We start from the raw sequence: 17821 nt of genomic DNA, 5'->3' as shown, positions 1-17821 counted from the left end.
AAGAAATTAGTACCTGGCCAACAGAATTATATCTAATACAGAGTCTCTGTGTGTTATTGGGGGCTGGCGTGGTAGTGGGCCAAGACCGGCAGGAAAAAAACACTTGTAATAGCTTCCTGAAAGGGTTAACCCATTGATGAATTCATAGCTAAATGGTAGTTTAAATAGCTACATTATCAGAAGGTGTGACTTGGTTGGAGAAAGTAGGTCGCTGGAGCCATGACTAATGTGTACATCTTTATCTTATCGCTAGTCTTTCTCTCTTCCTCTTCCCTTCCTTTCTCTCCCATATATTCTCCTCTCCTGCTTCTATCACAATCCTTCTTACTTTTGTGTTCTCAGCTTCCTGGCTACCATGAGGTGAGCAGCTTTCTGTACCATGTTTCCCTCCCATGATGCCCTGCCTCACCAGCCTGGTAGCAACTAGGACAAATGATTGAAACATTGGAAACTGAGTCAAGGTAAATTTGACCTCCTCATGGTTGTTTTTCTTCAGCCCTTTGTCATAGTAACAGAAAGCTGACTAACACACCCTGTCAACCAATAAAGAAATTAATCTTCCACTTGGGTGTGTGGGGAATAATATATCTTTCTTGCTGATATGAATAGAAAAGTACTGGCTTTCTTGTGTTTTGAACTCTTTAAAATCCAAATAAAGGACTAGGAATGTAGGTCAGTGGTAGAGTTGCTGCCTAACATACTTGAGGCTCTGGGTTTAATCCCCAAGATGGCCCTTAACAAAACCAAAACAGAAGTGGAAAGTAAAACCCAGAGATGGGACACAGACAGACAGACTTAATGTATACATGTTTAGAACCTTGAGATCTTGGTAGATCATTAAATGCCCTTGGCCAAGACCCTTTGTTCTCAATCTTTATGACCATGAGGTCCCTTCCTTTCTTCTCTCTGTTTGAATTTCTACCTCTGCTGAAGCAGGTGGCTGTTGAGTCTGTGGGAAGCTGTGGAAATGCTAACATATCGGCACCTCATAAACCTTGGATCTGGAGAAAACCTTGGTCCTTGGGGCATGGAGAGAAAGTTCGAGATCAGTGTGACTAGGTCAGGAGTACCACAGGTTGGACGGACCCCTTCTTGCCCCCGAGTCTGGGTATGAGGAGCTGGAAGATCTTTGAGGCTGGGAGGTTTCCTCCATTTGCTTCAACAGGGCTTCTGTTGTGCTGCGGGGTGGGTGGGACAGATTTGGATCAGGATCACCTTGCTTTTGTGTCTTTGCTTTGCTTCTTGTGGCTAGTGCCTCATAAGGTATTTCAATAAATGAGCTGGAGCCCAGTGAACTGACTTATTAGAAAAATTAAATGGGCATTGCTATGAGTCGATCCATGTTTTCAAGGTGATTTTATTTGTCACTTGCAGATCTTCATTGCTAAGCCTGACAGAGAATCTATAAACTTCTAATAAAAGTGTAACTTTAATGTTCCCCCTTTCTATGTCTACTTTGAGTACTAGCCAAAATCTTAAACACACTTGCCCTGGCACTCTTGGCTTTCTTTCTATTCCTGGAGGCCCTCTCTGGTTCAACCTTTCCAGGTGACAGGAGCTGCTTGCAGATGCTAACCCAACAAAAGCCATTCTTTCTTTCTTTCTTTCTTTCTTTCTTTCTTTCTTTCTTCCTTCCTTCCTTCCTTCCTTCCTTCCTTCCTTCCTTTCTTTCTTTCATCCTCTTTCTTCTTCCTCTTTCTTCTTCCTCCTTCTCCTCCTCCTCCTCCTCCTCCTCCTCCTCTTCTTCTTCTTCTTCTTCTTCTTCTTCTTCTTCTTCTTCTTCTTCTTCATCTCCCCAACCACTGCCAGGATATTCAGTGTTCTTTCCCTCATGTTTTTGCCTCAAATGATAATAAAATGTTTTTCAAACTTCCTTTTGAATCTGTTGTTAAAATTGTGTGTGTGTGTGTGTGTGTGTAGGTCAAAGGGCAACTTGCAGGAGCCAGTTCTCTCCTATCATATGGGTCCTGGGTATCAAACTCAGGTCACTAGCCTAAGTGGCAAGCGCCTTCACCAGTTGAGCCATCTCACTGGCCCATGAAATTTGTTGTAAAATTCTTTGTCAATGAAACTAAGAGCTCTTAAATGAAAACCTTGCTTTTCCATTGTGTATTCACAGAGTAACTACAAAGGAGGCTCAAACACACTCAGCTGAGGACAGGACAGCTGACCACCTGCCACTCAGCACAGCTCCTCTGGTCCCTCACACCCAGAGAGGCTACTCTTCAGCCATGATTCTTCTGGGGAATTTAGTTTCTAGGCTTCATCTTTCTGCCATGCTCCTCACCTGGAAACCCCTTGGCTTTGGTATCCTGCTCTCCTGGGCCCCAAACCTGCTTCTCCCAGGCTCTCTCCCTTAGGGATAGAAGGCAGGACATGGCTTCTTCCATGTGTCTGTGTCTGATGATCATGGAGTAGGATGTAAACTGCACTATTTAACTCCTTTTCTTCTTTACCGGGGTGACACAACTCCCCCTTCTTTCCATCACCACCACCCTCTCTTGGAGCCAGGGAGACCTCTATTTATGTTTCAAGGAAGAGAGCAAAGCAGTGTAGAAAGGCTCAGGCATCCAAATGCAGGATCCTAAGGGTCCCAACTGGGTGCTTTCCTAACTGGGTGGATGCTCCATACAGGTTTTTATTTTTATTTATTTTTTTAACTTGGTTTCTGGAGTGACTGACTGCTCCACAATGTAAGGGGAAATGCAGACCAGACCGACTGGCCTGGGTCCATGCTGCCTTCACATAGGGCCACGAGGCAAGACCCCACCAGGAATTAGTTCTCCCCCTGGTTCCTCTATAATTGTCTCCCACGCTGAGTGAACTTTCTCAGTCCTCTCAGAGTTTCCATGTGTTCTTGGCCCCACCTCCAAGGAGCTCATTAAACCTAGGAGGCAACCAGAGGTCAGATGAGATCCAGGTGACAACTTGGGTTCCCAGTTACAGTCAGATTTACTCCGTCTTCGTTGTGGTCAGTAAGACATGGACTCCCCTCCCTTGAGCTGAGACCATGAAATTTCTTGCCCCCTTTCACTCCCTTGCTCTGACACCTTGGCCTCTCATACCTCAGCCTTTTGTTCCATGTGTACTTCTGTCTCCTGCAAATCTATGCTAACCTAACTCAGATGCTCTGTATAAAATGGGGGGACATGCTTGGCTGCCAGCTGGCTGCTGCTTAATCTCTCTGATGGAGAGCTCCCAGAGAGGAGGGAAGGGACAGATGTCTTCCTAGCTGGGGCTTGGAATAGAATCCTAACTAGCTGAATAAATCCAGGGACTGAAGTGAGATGGAACAATCAGATTCCTGCACCCTCACACCAGGCAGGCTCTGCTCTCCTGGAGTGGAGTCGAACTTGCCACCACCTAGAATTGACAAGTCACCACTCCCTGTTTCTCCTTGGTCCTTTTCCTGTTTCCCCCTCACAGTGTCACATTTTATAGATATTAACTGCACTAGCAAGCAGCCTCGGACAGTGAATTAACAAAAGGAAAAGGAGAGATCACATCATCGAGGGGCACTGATTAAATGAGAGTTACAGGCTGAGGTGACTCTGGCCACGTGAAACCTCTAAGAGGTGAAGGGGGAGGGGCTCCACCCGCAGTCCCCAACCATGCCTCCCAAGACATGACCAAAACCTCATTAGGCTTTTCATCTCCTACAAGCCCATGCAACAGAGCTTGGGTGGAAGGCCTTCTATTAATATTATTAATTTTATTATTATTATTATTGGGAGAAAGTGAATGGGAAAAGGGGGAGGGCGAGAGGAGACTGACCTCTGGAGACAGGAAAAGCAGAAGGAAAGAGAAGAGCAGAGGGAGAGAGGCAGAGAAGCAGAGAGAGAGAGATGGGAGGTGGGCAGAGCCCTTTTAAAGGGGAACATGGTGAATGTGCACAGGTGGTGCTCTTAGTGGCTGCAGCTGAGGGGAAATCCTGTCAGAATCCCAATGGGGAGGCCAGTACAGATGCCTGAATACTAACAGTAGTTGTTTTAGTATTTCCTCTGAGCAGGAGTGATTTGACGCCAGAGATTTGAATGTTCTCAATTTCCAGGCTGGGTTGGAGATGAAAGACCTGATGTCACTTCTAACCTCAAAGACAAAAGAACTGTTTTACAAGGTTCCAAGAATTCACCCCTCCCTTCTCTGTCTCTCTCCCTTTTCATGTATCCCAGGCTGGCTTCAAACTCGCTGTTTGGAGGATGACTTTGAACTCCTGATCCTCCTGCCTCCCCTCCTGAGGGCCAGGATTACAGATGCTTGCCACCATGCAGCTCAGTTCATGCAGCAGGAATGGAACCCAGGGTTTTATGCCTACTAGGAAAGCGCTGTCATAATTGTGCCACATTCCCAGCAAGGTAAGTTTTTCAGGAAGGAAATAGTCCTCGTCTTGATGCCAAGATCACTGCCAACACTAGGGGGCAGTAAAGCTCCACTTCTAGGGCTGAGAGGCCAGGAGACAGGTACTGGTATACAAGCATCATCTAGTGACCACTCTATGGTGTGTGTGTGTGTGTGTGTGTGTGTGTGTGTGTGTGTGCGCGCACGCGTGCACACACACACACTCATGCAATCAAACAAAATGAACCTCAATAAGAAAAAAATGAAGGGAAGTCTAAGTGCAGGGTTTTAAAGAATGTCCGATATGCTGCTGGTGGTGGTGCACACTATAATCTCAGCATTTGGGAAGCAGAGGCAGGTGTATCTCTCTCTGAGTTCAAGGTCAGCCTTGTCCATAGAGGGAGTTCCAGAACAGCTGGAGATATTCCATGTCTCCGAAAAAAAAATGTGTAATACAATTCTACCAATAGCCATGTAGTAAGAGAGATGGATGAATAGAAGAAAAACAACTGTGTAGTTTAAGAGGCGGGGATTGCTGTGGTGAGGGAGTAAAGGAAGCTGATGGGGGATGCCATTATGTACATATGTTTCTCATACTGGTTAATAATAAAGCACTGTTGGCCAATAGGAAAGCAAGATAGGAGGGACTAGGAGACAAGGAGGAAAGAGGAAGGAGGAGTCAAGATGGAGAGTCTGGAGAAGGCAGACCCTCCAGCCGCCTCTCGCTGGTAAGACCACGTGGAAATACCTAGAAATGGGTTAATAATTAAGACAGAGCTAGCCGATAAGAAACAAGTAACTGGCCAACAGCATTATATCAAATACAGAGTCTCTGTGTGTTAATTGGGGCTGGCGTGACGGCGGGACCAGACCAGGTGGCGGGAGGAAAAACCTACTCCTTACAGGAAGCCCTCAAGCATTTTCTTATTGGGAGCAGAGGTGGAAACACAGGGATAGGCAGGAGGCCAGGAAAGACTTGATTTTTGTGGTGGGAATATTTGGTAGCTTGTTTTCAAACATATGCAGAGACTATGTATTTGCTCATAGGTAAGCAGAAATGAAGAATTAATGATATAATCGAGATTCCAAATTGACATGGGAAGAAATGGAATTAGTCACAGCTCAGACCAACAGACAAAAATAAGAGGAACGAGGGAAACAGTAACCTATATTACATCTAGTTAAAATGATGTGTATTACATAGAAAATAGTATAACATATATAAAGGAACAATTGAAAAAATTGTAATCATTATAAGAAATAGAGGTGACATCAATTATGCCACTTACAAATAATTAGCAGATTCACTGTGTTAATTATGGGTTTCGTGGCAACAATTTCTTTCTTCCTTCCTTTCTTTCTTTTTTCTTTTTTTTAATTGAGACAGGGTTTCTCGCTTTGTAGACCAGGCTGGCCTCAAACTCACAGAGCTCCACCTGCCTCTGCCTCCCAAGTGCTGGGACTAAAGGCGTGTGCCACCAGTGCCTGACTCAGTGTGGTCTTCTAGGAGAGGAAGATGCTCTGTCTTGTACATAGTTCACGGTGGTAGGGCTGTCATTTGGAAGATGCTCTGTCCTGTACATAGTTCGTGATGGTGAGGGTTGTCATTTGGAAGCTTCTGATTGTGCCTTCAATCTGTTTCATGTTGTTAGAACAAGACACTTGAGGCATGGCACTTCATAAAAGAGTTTTATTTGGCTCATACTTTAGAGGCTAAATCACATGACTGCGCATCTGGTGAGGACCTCCTCTCTGTCAAAGTAGATGGCATCATGAAATTGAAGTGCAAGGACTCATATAGGCAGGGAGAAAGCAAGAAATGAGGAGGGGCCAGACCCATGGGAACTACTGCATTCCTCCCTATAAGCATTCATCCCTTCACCAATCACTTCTTGCTAGGCTCTGCATCTCACAGTTGGCATTTCCACCCTGGGGACCAAGCTTCCAGCACACACCTTTGGAAACAAGCTGTATTCAAACCAGAGCAGCTGCAGGAGGCAAGAGTCTCTGCATTGTGGGGATTTGTGCAGACATAGCTCTCAGCCAGTCCCAGGAGCCCAGAGTGGGCCTCTCTCTCCAGCTGCACGTGCAGGTTCCCCAAGGCCTCCCTGTTTGTCCTGTGATGGTGTTTATACTACAGGAAGTGGCGGGCACTGTAGAGTGGGTTGGTTAAGTGTGTTGTATTTGGGAGACTCCAATCTAGAGAGTTTTGAGATGGTCAGTTTTGTTGGGGTTCAAGCATACCTGTTTGGAACAAAACAATGAGGAGACCCTCCTAAACTATCCCAGGTTAATGGGACATCATCAGATTAAAAACAAACAAACAAACAAACAAACAAAACAAAACCCAAACAACAACAACAAAAAACAACACCGTGATGCAGATTTCCAGGATAATGAAAACTAAACCAGAATTCAAGTCTAAGTTTTATTACACTATTTGGTGAAAATTTGCACCCTAAAATATAATCATGAAATAACCCTAATCACAGAGAATAGCTAAACCTAGTAAAATCATGCTTGGCAAATTCAGTCAGCTTGAATGCTACTCTGATTTGAGGCTAGTGAAACAGTTTTGTATTCGTTCATTTCCTCAAGTCCCTGAGATTAAGACACACGGATGGACCAAGGTGTGAATGTTGAAGGGTCATCTCTGGGGATCTAGAAAAGATCAAAACATGGGAGATTCTTGTTAACAAAGTGTTATTCTATGAGAGATGTTACAATCTGAAGGCATCTGAAAACAGAACTAAGTTGATATATCAAATTTTCTTTTTATCAAAGTTACATAATTTTCACATTTATTTCAATCATTTAGTCACAGACATATCTTCACAATACACATCTCACACATGTGCTTATATTTTTGAGCTAGGGTATTTCTGCATAGTTTAGGTTGGCCTTGAATTTGTGATCCTCCTGCCTCAGCTTCCAAAGTGCTGGGATTACAGGTGTATGTTACCATGTCTGGATCTTTGTTTTGGTGTAAGGGATGGAGTCTAGGGCCTCTTGAATGCTAAGCATATGCTCTGCCAGTGTGCTACACCCAAGCTCTTACCGTGATAAACTTCTTATGTTTGGGATGACCTAGAGCCAAGTGTGGTATTGTAGTCTGCAGAGCACACCATGCTAGCAGATTTTATACCCATGACTTGCTTGGGCTGCAGGAGGCAGTAGCAGAGAGATGTTTTCTGTGACAGTTCTGGGGGTCATTTTTGCAGCTGGCAAATGGAATGGTGTCCTATATAGTGTATGGTAGTAAGGCATGGAAAGGTGTGCCTAGAAACCTGATAATTTCATCTCCATTACTCTTATTGGTTTGCTTAGCAATCTGTAAATCAAGCAGGCCAGAGATGTTGTAAATGAGGTAACCAAAAGGCCACACCAAGCACATTTTGATGAAATATTTAAAGAGGCAGTCTGCCACGTCCCTTTGCTCCTAGTGTGCTTTTTCTTTAGAGTCAGAAACAAGTCAGCATTTGAAGAAGTTTGGAGGCATGCAGGAAGTGGTGAGTGGGGGCAAAAGGAGAATTTTCATCGAAGAAGACAGACATGACCTGCAAAGTCGCCACGGTTGTCATATCTATATCCAGAACATTAAAGTCCACACATGGGGTGATGACAGTATGGACTCCCTTACCATGTCAGTAAACTGATCTGTACAACTCATGCGAATCACTTCCGGTGTTGCTGGGCTATTCAAGGGGAAGGTGTCACTCAGCCCTCGCTCCTTGCGGGCAGCGGCCACTGCGTCGTATATGGCAAACAAAACCGAGGACCCCAAGAACATGCCAGCCTCACCCAATCCCTGAGAAAAGTGTAAAAGGTAATTAGAAATGCAAGCTTTAGTGTACACACACACGCACACACACACACTCCCTCCTTTTCTGTCTTTGTCACTTCTCAGAAGGAATGCATCTGAATTGCTGAAACTAGACCTCCCCCAAAGTAATTTGGGAGTGGGGTTTTATGGGAATACCTGGTGAAAAGGTACCAGGACAACAGGAAAGCAGGCTAAGGCCACGTGTTTCCCCACCGAGTAGAGCCAGAAGGCCATGACCTCAGTGCCTTCTTGGGTACCTGTCTTTTAGTTAATGTTTTCTTTTGTCGTGTTGGAGGCAGAACTGAGGGCCTCATGTGTGCTGGACAAGTGCTCTACCACTGAGCCACACCACAGGCCCCCAGATTATTCACCTTTAACACAGAACTCAAATGGAACGGCCATAGTAGATAGTGAAGCGGTGGCCTGCGCTCATGTGGGCTCCTTGGCACCTGCTGGGTGCGTTTGAATGAACAGTGTGGAGATGCCATGCATTCAATGACTCACCAGGGCGTTTTAGAAGATTATCTTTATTTACGTATATGTATGTGTGCCTGTGTATACCACATGTATGAGTATGTCTGTGGAGGCAAGAAGAGGGTGTCAGATGCCCTGGATTGGAGATGGCGGCTAGTTAAGGGCTACATGCTCCAGAAAGCATAGAGTCAGTACCTCAAGAATCAGTGACCATGGACGTGTAGAGCAAAGAGCCAGAGTGCGCTCGCTAAAGCCCCACCCTGGGTTGGAAAGGGCATGGGAGAGGCTGCGGCGGGGAGCAGTTCTACTGGACAGGTGTGGAGCCTGGGGGAAATGGAGCTGTGAGCGGCTGCACTTTGCAGACAACGCCAGTCTCCCGGATAGTGGAACAGGATGCATAGAGACATCTCCACACACCTCATGGGTTCGTGTCTCATGTTTCAGAGCAAAGCCTTTACGCAGGTTTCTGGAGCCTATGAGCATCACCACTCTGCCTTTGGGAGCTTACAAGTCAAAGTAGAAAGCAGATTCAGCGGCCTATTTCATGATGTCTTGACACAGGAGGCTCTTATGGGCTGAATCTTGTGCCTTTTTAGACATATGCTGAAAGGCCAACCTGCCAGTCCCTAGGAATGTGGCTGCATTTAGAGAAAAGGCCTTGTAAGACGTGATCAAGGTCAAATGATGCTATTCTGTTAGGCCGTTGTCCAGTGTGACAAGGACACAGAGGAGAGTGGGTCACAGTTGGGTACAGGTGACCATCAGTAAGTCGAAGAAAGAAGGATTGAAGAAAATCAAGTCTGCAAATATCTCACTGGGGACTCCCGGGACACAAGCTTCTCATGAGCTTCCAGGTCATGGCATTTTTGTTAAGGATCCACTGGTTAATTCCCAGTGAATAGAGAGGTTGTCCATTCTTACCTTAGATGAGTAGATGGCTATGGGGTTTCGAGAGTGCACCAGGGTGACATAGAACTCTTCTGGTATCTCAGTGACAGTGGGGATTTTGTAGTTATCTGGACCCCGAGAATAGAGCACACCTTTTGGGGAGTACTTCAGCTCCTCTATGGTGTAGAATCCCATGCCTTGGATAAACGCTCCCTCAACCTGTGGGCACAGTTTTGTGAGTGAGAAGTCTATGATGTCGGCTGAATGGATGCCCCAGTGGGAATGAAAGTGGAGCTCTGAGTTGCAGGAAGCCATGCTCAGAAGCTCTGTGGCAGCTTTTTACCAAGGATACCCGAGAAGCTGGTGCTGCCATCTTGCCTGGCTTTGTTTATTTGGATCCTCACATTGCCTCAGCCGTATTCTAAACCCCGTCAACATGTCCCGTCTCATCTCCAAGAGTGTACATATATCTTCTCCTGACTGTTCTCACCTCAATCTACCTCAACTTGTCCACCTGGAAAATTCCTATTCACCTTTCAAGTTCCATAGGAACAGTGGCCACCTCTCCGAAGCCCCTCCCTCCTTCTTTCCCTACCTCTCTCCCTCCCTTCTTTCCTTCTCCTCTCTTCTTTCTTCCTTCCCTTTCTTCTCCCCCCCTTTTTCCTTACTTTCCCTCTTTTCAGATACAGTTTTCAATACAGCCAGTCCTACAAATGCAATTGACAAAGTCCCTTTGGGTGTGGAGTCACATACCTGGCCGACATCCAGGGCAGGGTTTATGCTGAAGGCAGCATCCATGAAGATGTCAGTCCTCAGGAGCTTCACCAAGGGAGGAAATGGACAATGTTATTTATTGAAAAGGGATTTTAAAACCAAACCAAACCCAAACATTATGTATCTGTCCCTGCCAGGTCAAGTTGGTTGTTATTTACAGTACAGAAAACACACCAGGGGGTTGTTTGTGCCCTGTGAAGTTGGGGTACAGGAAAGCATCATTCTACCTTGTGAGCCCCTGTCAAGCAGTCAACTTCAACCTCGGAACAGGCTGCACCATAAACATAGTATGGATAAGCGTCACCTTCCTCCTTCTCCCAGTCCATATTTGTCTGGTAGCCTCTGCGAAGAGAAGGCAGAGTGGTAACAAAGTCATTACCCTTCAGTGGTCTGGTCATGACATGGCTGTAGGGGTCCTGGAGATGACAGGGCACATGGGCTGCAGGGCCTTGCCTTGGAGTTGGAGGCATGCTCCCTTCCTCCCTTGAGGGACTGACTGGTTGGGGCTTGAGACAGAACTCATCAGACTTTGGGAGAGATGGATGGTCTGGTGTCTGACCATGCCCTCCAGTGTGCAGGTGCTGAGCTGGGCCATACGTGTGTAGGATGGAGCTTCTTGGCTGGTAATGGCTATTGTGCCAGGAGATTCTGTGTTGCTCCCTCCCCATCCTTCCCTCTCCCTCTCTTTCCCACTGAAGGGATCCTATAACCATAGAACTAACACCAGTCACACATGACTGCTGCCCAAGTACCATATAAGCCAAATCAAAACACTTACTTGAAATATCCAGTGGCTGAGAGGCTGATGGATTCTTCAAAGGCTTTTGCAACCTGGAAAAGATGAGCTATCTCAAAGAAATAGAAGTTCATGGAAAGTAGCAAAAGCACCTTCCATATTAGGCTTGCTTCTTGCTTGTGCCAGGGTCTGTAGGTCATATCTACTTGCTGGGAGACTTAAGCCTGTGTGCAAGATACAGGGCATGTTTCCTAGAGGAGGGGCTTGCTGTAGCTCTCACTGTGTTGGGTCATACCATGTAGCAATTCCCTGACTTTTCATGTTCTTGGTCTTTGGATTAGCGAGAAACTAGGCTGTGTTTATGTCCATGGGCATGTACACAGGTTGTGAACACAGGCATGTGTTTGTATCATATCATTCTGCTTCTTATTCTGTGGCTTGATCAACTGTCCATTAAATGGTCATGTCAGCTTCTCTGCTGGAGAGCTCTGTAGGGGATGATGGAAACACACTTGTGCGTGTATACGTGTGCGTGCACACACAGTGTTTTGCCTCTATGTATATATGTATGTATGCATGTGCACTGTATACATGCGTAGCCCTGGAAGCCAGAAGGGGGCAAAGTTACAGATGGTTGTGAACTGCCATGAGAACAGAACCCAGGTGCTCGGAGCAGCCAATGCTCTTAACCACTGACCATCTCTAAAGTCCCCAGTCTTTTGGTCTTAGGAGTGCCATAGTCTCCACTACACAGGGCTTGCCCTCTAGCCAGTCCTGCAGTACAGGAAAGCAGCCCCTGGGGGTTGTACTTTAGAACCCGAGCTGCTCTTACACTCTGTGAAGCACTGGCTACAAAATGATCTCTGTGAACATACACACCTCTTACCATTCTGAAAAAGTAGAAAACAATGCTAAGAAAAGAACACTCAGCTGTAGATGGATGTTGCCCCCACCCCAGTGCATGCACTGAGGACTTTTATGGATGGGTGCTTCTCTGCATTGCATGCATTGAGGACTTTTATGGATGGGTGCTGCCCCCCAGGACATGCGTTGAGGACTTTACCCATGCTGTGTGGCATTGCTCTTTCCTGCCTGGGTAGAAGACTCACCCATTCCTTCCATTTTCCCTTAGGGTTTTTCTTGATGATGGGACTAAGACGGTCCAGAAGGATTTGGCAGGCATTCTGACAAGTGAATGTTTAGAGTGACATTAGCAATAAAAAACACAAAGAACAGCGAAATGTTAGTGATTCGGGAGATTTTAAAGGCCTCTGTTTTATAGATTTGTTTCCATCTCTTGTAGGATTTCTTAAATGTGAGTAACGTGTGGACTAACTTCAGGAGAAAAAAGCTCTGCAGCATTGAAGTTAGCAGTGTTGTTTAAATGTGCACCAAGTAGAGGCTCCTTGGAGTTAAAGCTCTTTTGTGCCCATTTACACAACCTAACGATGAGAGTGCACACCGATGTGCACACTAATGAAACGATGAGAGTGCACACCGGTGTGCACACTAGGAAAGCGATGATACACAGAGACAATTGGCAGTCTGGAAGCTTCCCTTTCATCCAGGTGTGGTCATTTTGTAGAGATGGCCTTTGTGGGAGACTAATAGCCCATGGGTGCTTTTCTAGAGTTTGGGAGTAGAAAGGGAGGAGGTGACAGCTGTAATTCACTAACAGTTCTCTGATGGAGATGGTGTTTGTAGCCTCAGTTTTCCAGAAAAGGAAATGGGTTCCTGAAGAGATTAGCTTTTCTGCCCAAACTTTCCATGAAGCCCAAATGGGATTTCCCTGCATTGCTCTGCTGTGCTGGGGTGAGAGGGAGAGGTATTCTGACACAAAGGGAAGTTTTGCAACAGCACACAGGTTATGGCCAAGGCCCATGCAATGGAAGCACCAGACGGTTTTAGAAATTGTGACATGGAGCCTCAGCTCTGGCAGAATTTGCTGAGTGGACTAGAACTTGACCTCTCCTCACCTCTGTCTCATCCTCCATAAAAGAACAAGCGTGACAAGGCCCCTTCACCACTACTCTTGGTGGCTGAGAAACGAAAGAAAAATCACCTGTACAGCCTTCCCATTGATGTCTGTCCCCATGGAGCCGGCGGTGAAGACAGCATTGGGCACGGTGACAGTGCTAGTTTCAGACAGGTGCACATAGGACTGTGGGATGTTAAGTTCTCGACTAGCCACCTGCCAGAGGCAGAACGAAAACCGTGTTTACTTCACTGACTTGAAGCCCTCTTCCAAGTGAAAAAGTTCACATTCTTTCTAGAGCTGAGTGTGTCCTGCTACAAGGACAGAGGCTGAGTCTCGCTTTTAAATGGCACTGTCAAGGACACATGCCTTTTTGGAGACAGATGGCTAACCAAACAGCCTTTCTGTGCTTTGTGGAAGCCATGCAATGGCGTGACCACTCCGCATGCAGGGTTTAGAGGGTACACGGAGGCCGGCAGGAAGCTCTGGGCCCACTGTTTGCCTTGTGCCTTCTCCTCCATGTCTACAGAGGGTTTAGCAGGAGGCTTTCCTCAGAGACGCTTCATAGGCTTAGGTTTGTAAGGAAGTATGGCGGTCAGAGACGGTCCTGGAACTTTGTGTGGTTTTCTAGTTCTAAGAGCCTTATCAAATATTTGTCTTTAAAGAATTTGTCTATGTTCATCGGGAAGTTGTTTATTAATGAGCATTTTTCATACTCATTAAAAACAAACAAGCAAACCATGTTTTAGGGTTGGCAGGATGGTTCAGTGGGTAAGGATGCTTGCTGCCAAGCTAGATAATCCACATTCTCTGAAATCCACCGAATGGAAGGAGAGACTTGATTCCCTACCCACTGCCTTCTGTTTTCCACATGCACACTGTAATGGTGCAAGCACATACTCACACATACACTCTCACACACTCACATACACACTCACACACATTCTCACACACTACACACACATTCACACATACACACACTCACACATACACTCACACACATATATTCACACACTCACATACATACTTACACACACATACACTCATACACTCACACATACACTCACACACATACTTACACACACATACACTCATACACTCACACATACACTCACACACACAAACACTCATACACACACTCACACATACACTCACACAATGCATTCACACTCACACACATACTTACACACACACTCATACACTCACACATACACTTACACATGCTCTCACACATACACTCATACACACAAACACACACACACTCACAATACACTCACACACATACATTTACACTCACATACACTCACACCATACACATACACTCACACACATACTTACACACACATACACTCATACACACTGTCACAATGCTCTCACACATACACTTAACACACAATATAAGAATCAGTGGTTTAGGTTAACATATAAAGAAGTGGGTTTTGATGTGTATCTTCACACATGTCTTTATACCGTGTTATCATTTGTCCTCCTCCACCTCTCATACACATTTTTAATTCAAATGTCATATCCAACAATTGCTATTTCACATGAAAACAAAGGAAAATTTCCCCTTGCAATGATTTCATAGAGTAGTAGAGAAATGGTTTGCATTATTATCCTATGGAACAGTGGCAGGCCCTGAGAATGAATTCCTAAAGTAGAGTGTAGTCTCCGCCCCCCCTTCCCTTCACAAGGGAAGGTGCTTGGGTTTGACAAACCTCTAAACAGACTGGCGGCTGCGCCTAGAGTGAGCTCAGGTTTCAGCCTCGCAGAGGTGAACTACAAGAGCTCAGGTTTTCATCATACGAAACATTCATTGCTAAGTGAGGATCTGAGTGAAGATTTTATTACTTTTCATAGTCACCATGAATTTAATAAGTGTTTTATCTTTGGAAACTGTATCTCCCTCCCGAAGACCATGAACTCAGTTCTTTTGATGCAGGAGGGATGGTATCCAGTGTCCTCTGTTCTAGTTCCCCTCTCTCATCTCCTTGCATTTTTGCATTCCTGAAAGTCAGGTTGAGTCTTACAATTGGCTTGTGTGTGTAGCATGCTGTGTGTGTAGCATGTTGTGTGTGTAGCATGTGTGATCTCTCTGACTAAACATGGGAATAACTTGCCTGGTGCCTATTTGATCCAATACGCTTTACCCTGGAGAACACAAGATGCACTTCACCATGGAGACAAATGCTTATCTCACCTGAATCATTTTGGTGTACAGGCCTTGTCCCAGCTCACAGCCACCATGAGTCAGCAGGACAGAGCCGTCTAAGTAGATGTGGACCAGAGCAGCTGCCTGGGAGAGACAAATGGTCATGCCAGTTTAGAAACTGATAAGAGGCAAATGTTGCTGTGAGTTCGCTCAAGGTTGTTGGATGAACTACTTCCTTTGATTTAGCCAGTCTCTCGTTTCTCATTGTGGATAAGAAAGCCATAGGCAACCCCTCCTAAGGGCACCCTGGGCCTGAAACCATCCATCTAGATGTGTGAATGTGTGTATTTCCCCTTCCCTGCATGGGTCTCTTCAAGGCCTCAACTGGACAATGCTTCATTATTCTTTCCTCGCCAGGTGTGGAAATCGATTTAACATGCCTGACTGGAACCCACACAAGTAAACTTCCAGGCACACCTTCTCCAGGATACTGGAAGACCTGGAGGTATTTCACAGTTGGAGTGATGGTGGGGAGGAGCATATGTCCCAGTGTAGGCAATCCTGCTCAGCTGCAGGCTGGCAGTACAGCCTGGATACCCAGAGTTAAAAAACTCCCACATGACCTTGATGATGGTCAGGCTCAGGCGGTGTCTGTTGATTTATTCTTCACTTTGTACAAGGGGGGACTAGAAGCCTAGACATGGGGATAGTTGGCCAAACCCAGGTGCCTAGCACATGGTAAAGTTTTAATGAGCGTGGAAAGGAAAAGATCAAGCTAGAAATTGAACTCCATGAAAGACCAGTTATGGTGAAATCAGAGAGGAGGCAAGAAAGGGATCTTTTTGTTTATCCCAGTTTGCTCTTGAAAGTTGACCTGACATTCCAGCACTCACAATAGGGTGTGGCTCCTCAGATGGGTGGGTCCCTCAGAGCAGGACCTTACTGTTGAGGTTTTCCAGGGCCCTGAATACTGACTGAATCCTGAAGGTCTGCACCCCAAAGGTCTGTGCCGATACCCATGGGCTCAGCCCTTGTCCATGTCCATTCTCTCTCCTGCTAAAGGGAACTAACTGCCCTTCATCTTTCTGTCTTCAGCTGGAACAACACAATTGCTTATTATTCCCTTCCTTATGCATGAGCCATTTTCAGAAAGTCAGCCATCTGGAGAAGGGCTTGGAGGAGGACACAGCTGTTCTGCCTCACCTGGTTGTAGAAGGCTGTGGGGATTCCAATGCTAAACTTCATGGGGGTGACAGCAAGCCCCCTTTTCTTCCAAAAATTCTTTTTGTTAAATTCCTCTGCAGCCTGCTTCCTAGCATAGAATGATGACTTCTCCAGACATTCTTTCCAACATGTTCGCAAGGGCTCTGGATTGAATGTCTGCTTATAAGCCGTCTTGCTAGTTTCCTTATACATGTTTATTTCTTTAACCTAGAAGGTGAGAACATTCATGCATTTTTGTCACGTGTCTGATATGGAGAAAGTTTGTCTAAAAAAAACCCCTCGAGTATATAAATATGCAAATGTATGTTAAAATGACAACAACAACAACAAAACCCAATAGAAACTACTAATGAATACTTCATATGCTCCAGGATCTAGATTAAGGGTTTCAGTGAACTTCACAATAACCTTAAGAGACAGTAGGACTATTATTACTAGTCCTGTTATCAATTTGTCAGCAAGGTGAAATTCTCCTGATTCAAATTCTTAATTACTCCCCATTATCCTCACTTTAAGTCTTTAGAGTCCTGCACATGCCAGGAAAGTGCTCGTCCACTGAGTTATGCCCCTGTCACTCTTCAAAGTCACAAAATGTAAGAGGATGTTGCACAGAAGGCTGCAATCATCCTACCCCATTTCTGTCTGGTATAGTTTCATATGGACTCTGAACTAACCTCGTGACTTCCTTTGTATGATGGGACCATACATAGTGATGCAGACAGAGACCTGAAAAGTGTTTGTGGCTTAGTACTTGCCACCTACTTGTTGCTCTTGGGAACTTTGTGACACCCTTCCCTCCATGAGAATGAATCTAGGCTAGCTGACTGAAAAATGAGAGACTGGATCACACTTCTCAGATGAGTTTAGTCCGATAAGCCAGTTAAATATCCATCAGAAATGTTGATAAAGCCACTGGGAGCCATAGAGCTTCCGATGAGCTGCCTCAGACTAGAAAAGCCCCCAAACAAACCACAGAATCAGAAGAAATAGTATCATTGCTTAGAGCTACCAGGTTTTGTGGTTGACTTACTACACTAGAAAGTGCTAACCAATAATGAACAATGCATTTTATTTTCTTGAAAAAAACTATACATAGAAATTGTAGGAGCTCAAGATACATCCCAAGCAGTGTCACCAATGTTTTAATGGCAGGTTCCAACTGCTCACCTCTTCAGGGAGTAGGTTACATTTAGATGCCACTGCAGTTATGTATGCTTCGACTACCACGGTAGCTTGAGGGAAGCCGAATCCTCGGAAGGCTGTGTTAGACGGCAAATTTGTTTTGCAAGCCCTGCCCCGGCATCGGAAATTTGGGATATAATATGCATTTTCAGATTTCAGCACAATAAACTCTATCACCTGAATTAAAATAAAAAAATACGTTTCATCTACCAGCAAGATTTCAAGCCACTTATTTGAACGTTATCTTTAATTTAA

General features: G+C 45.3%; 1 protein-coding gene across 1 annotated transcript in view; it reads right to left on the bottom strand.

Moving 5' to 3' along the window:
- Nucleotides 1-6760: 6760 nt before the first annotated feature.
- LOC127226328 (aldehyde oxidase 4-like) overlaps nucleotides 6761-17821 on the bottom strand; it is a 47602-nt gene continuing 36541 nt past the window's right edge. Inside the window, 11 exon segments of the mRNA XM_051190252.1 lie at nucleotides 6761-6999; nucleotides 7979-8146; nucleotides 9557-9742; nucleotides 10277-10342; nucleotides 10525-10639; nucleotides 11076-11128; nucleotides 12143-12217; nucleotides 13096-13224; nucleotides 15209-15304; nucleotides 16364-16591; nucleotides 17552-17743. Of these exon segments, the coding sequence (XP_051046209.1) occupies nucleotides 6946-6999; nucleotides 7979-8146; nucleotides 9557-9742; nucleotides 10277-10342; nucleotides 10525-10639; nucleotides 11076-11128; nucleotides 12143-12217; nucleotides 13096-13224; nucleotides 15209-15304; nucleotides 16364-16591; nucleotides 17552-17743 (1362 nt within the window). The 3' untranslated portion in view covers nucleotides 6761-6945.

This window comes from Phodopus roborovskii, unplaced genomic scaffold (genome assembly GCF_943737965.1).
Source record: "Phodopus roborovskii unplaced genomic scaffold, PHOROB, whole genome shotgun sequence".
Taxonomy (NCBI): Eukaryota; Metazoa; Chordata; class Mammalia; order Rodentia; family Cricetidae; genus Phodopus; species Phodopus roborovskii.
This window is presented reverse-complemented; position numbering and strand designations above follow the sequence as displayed.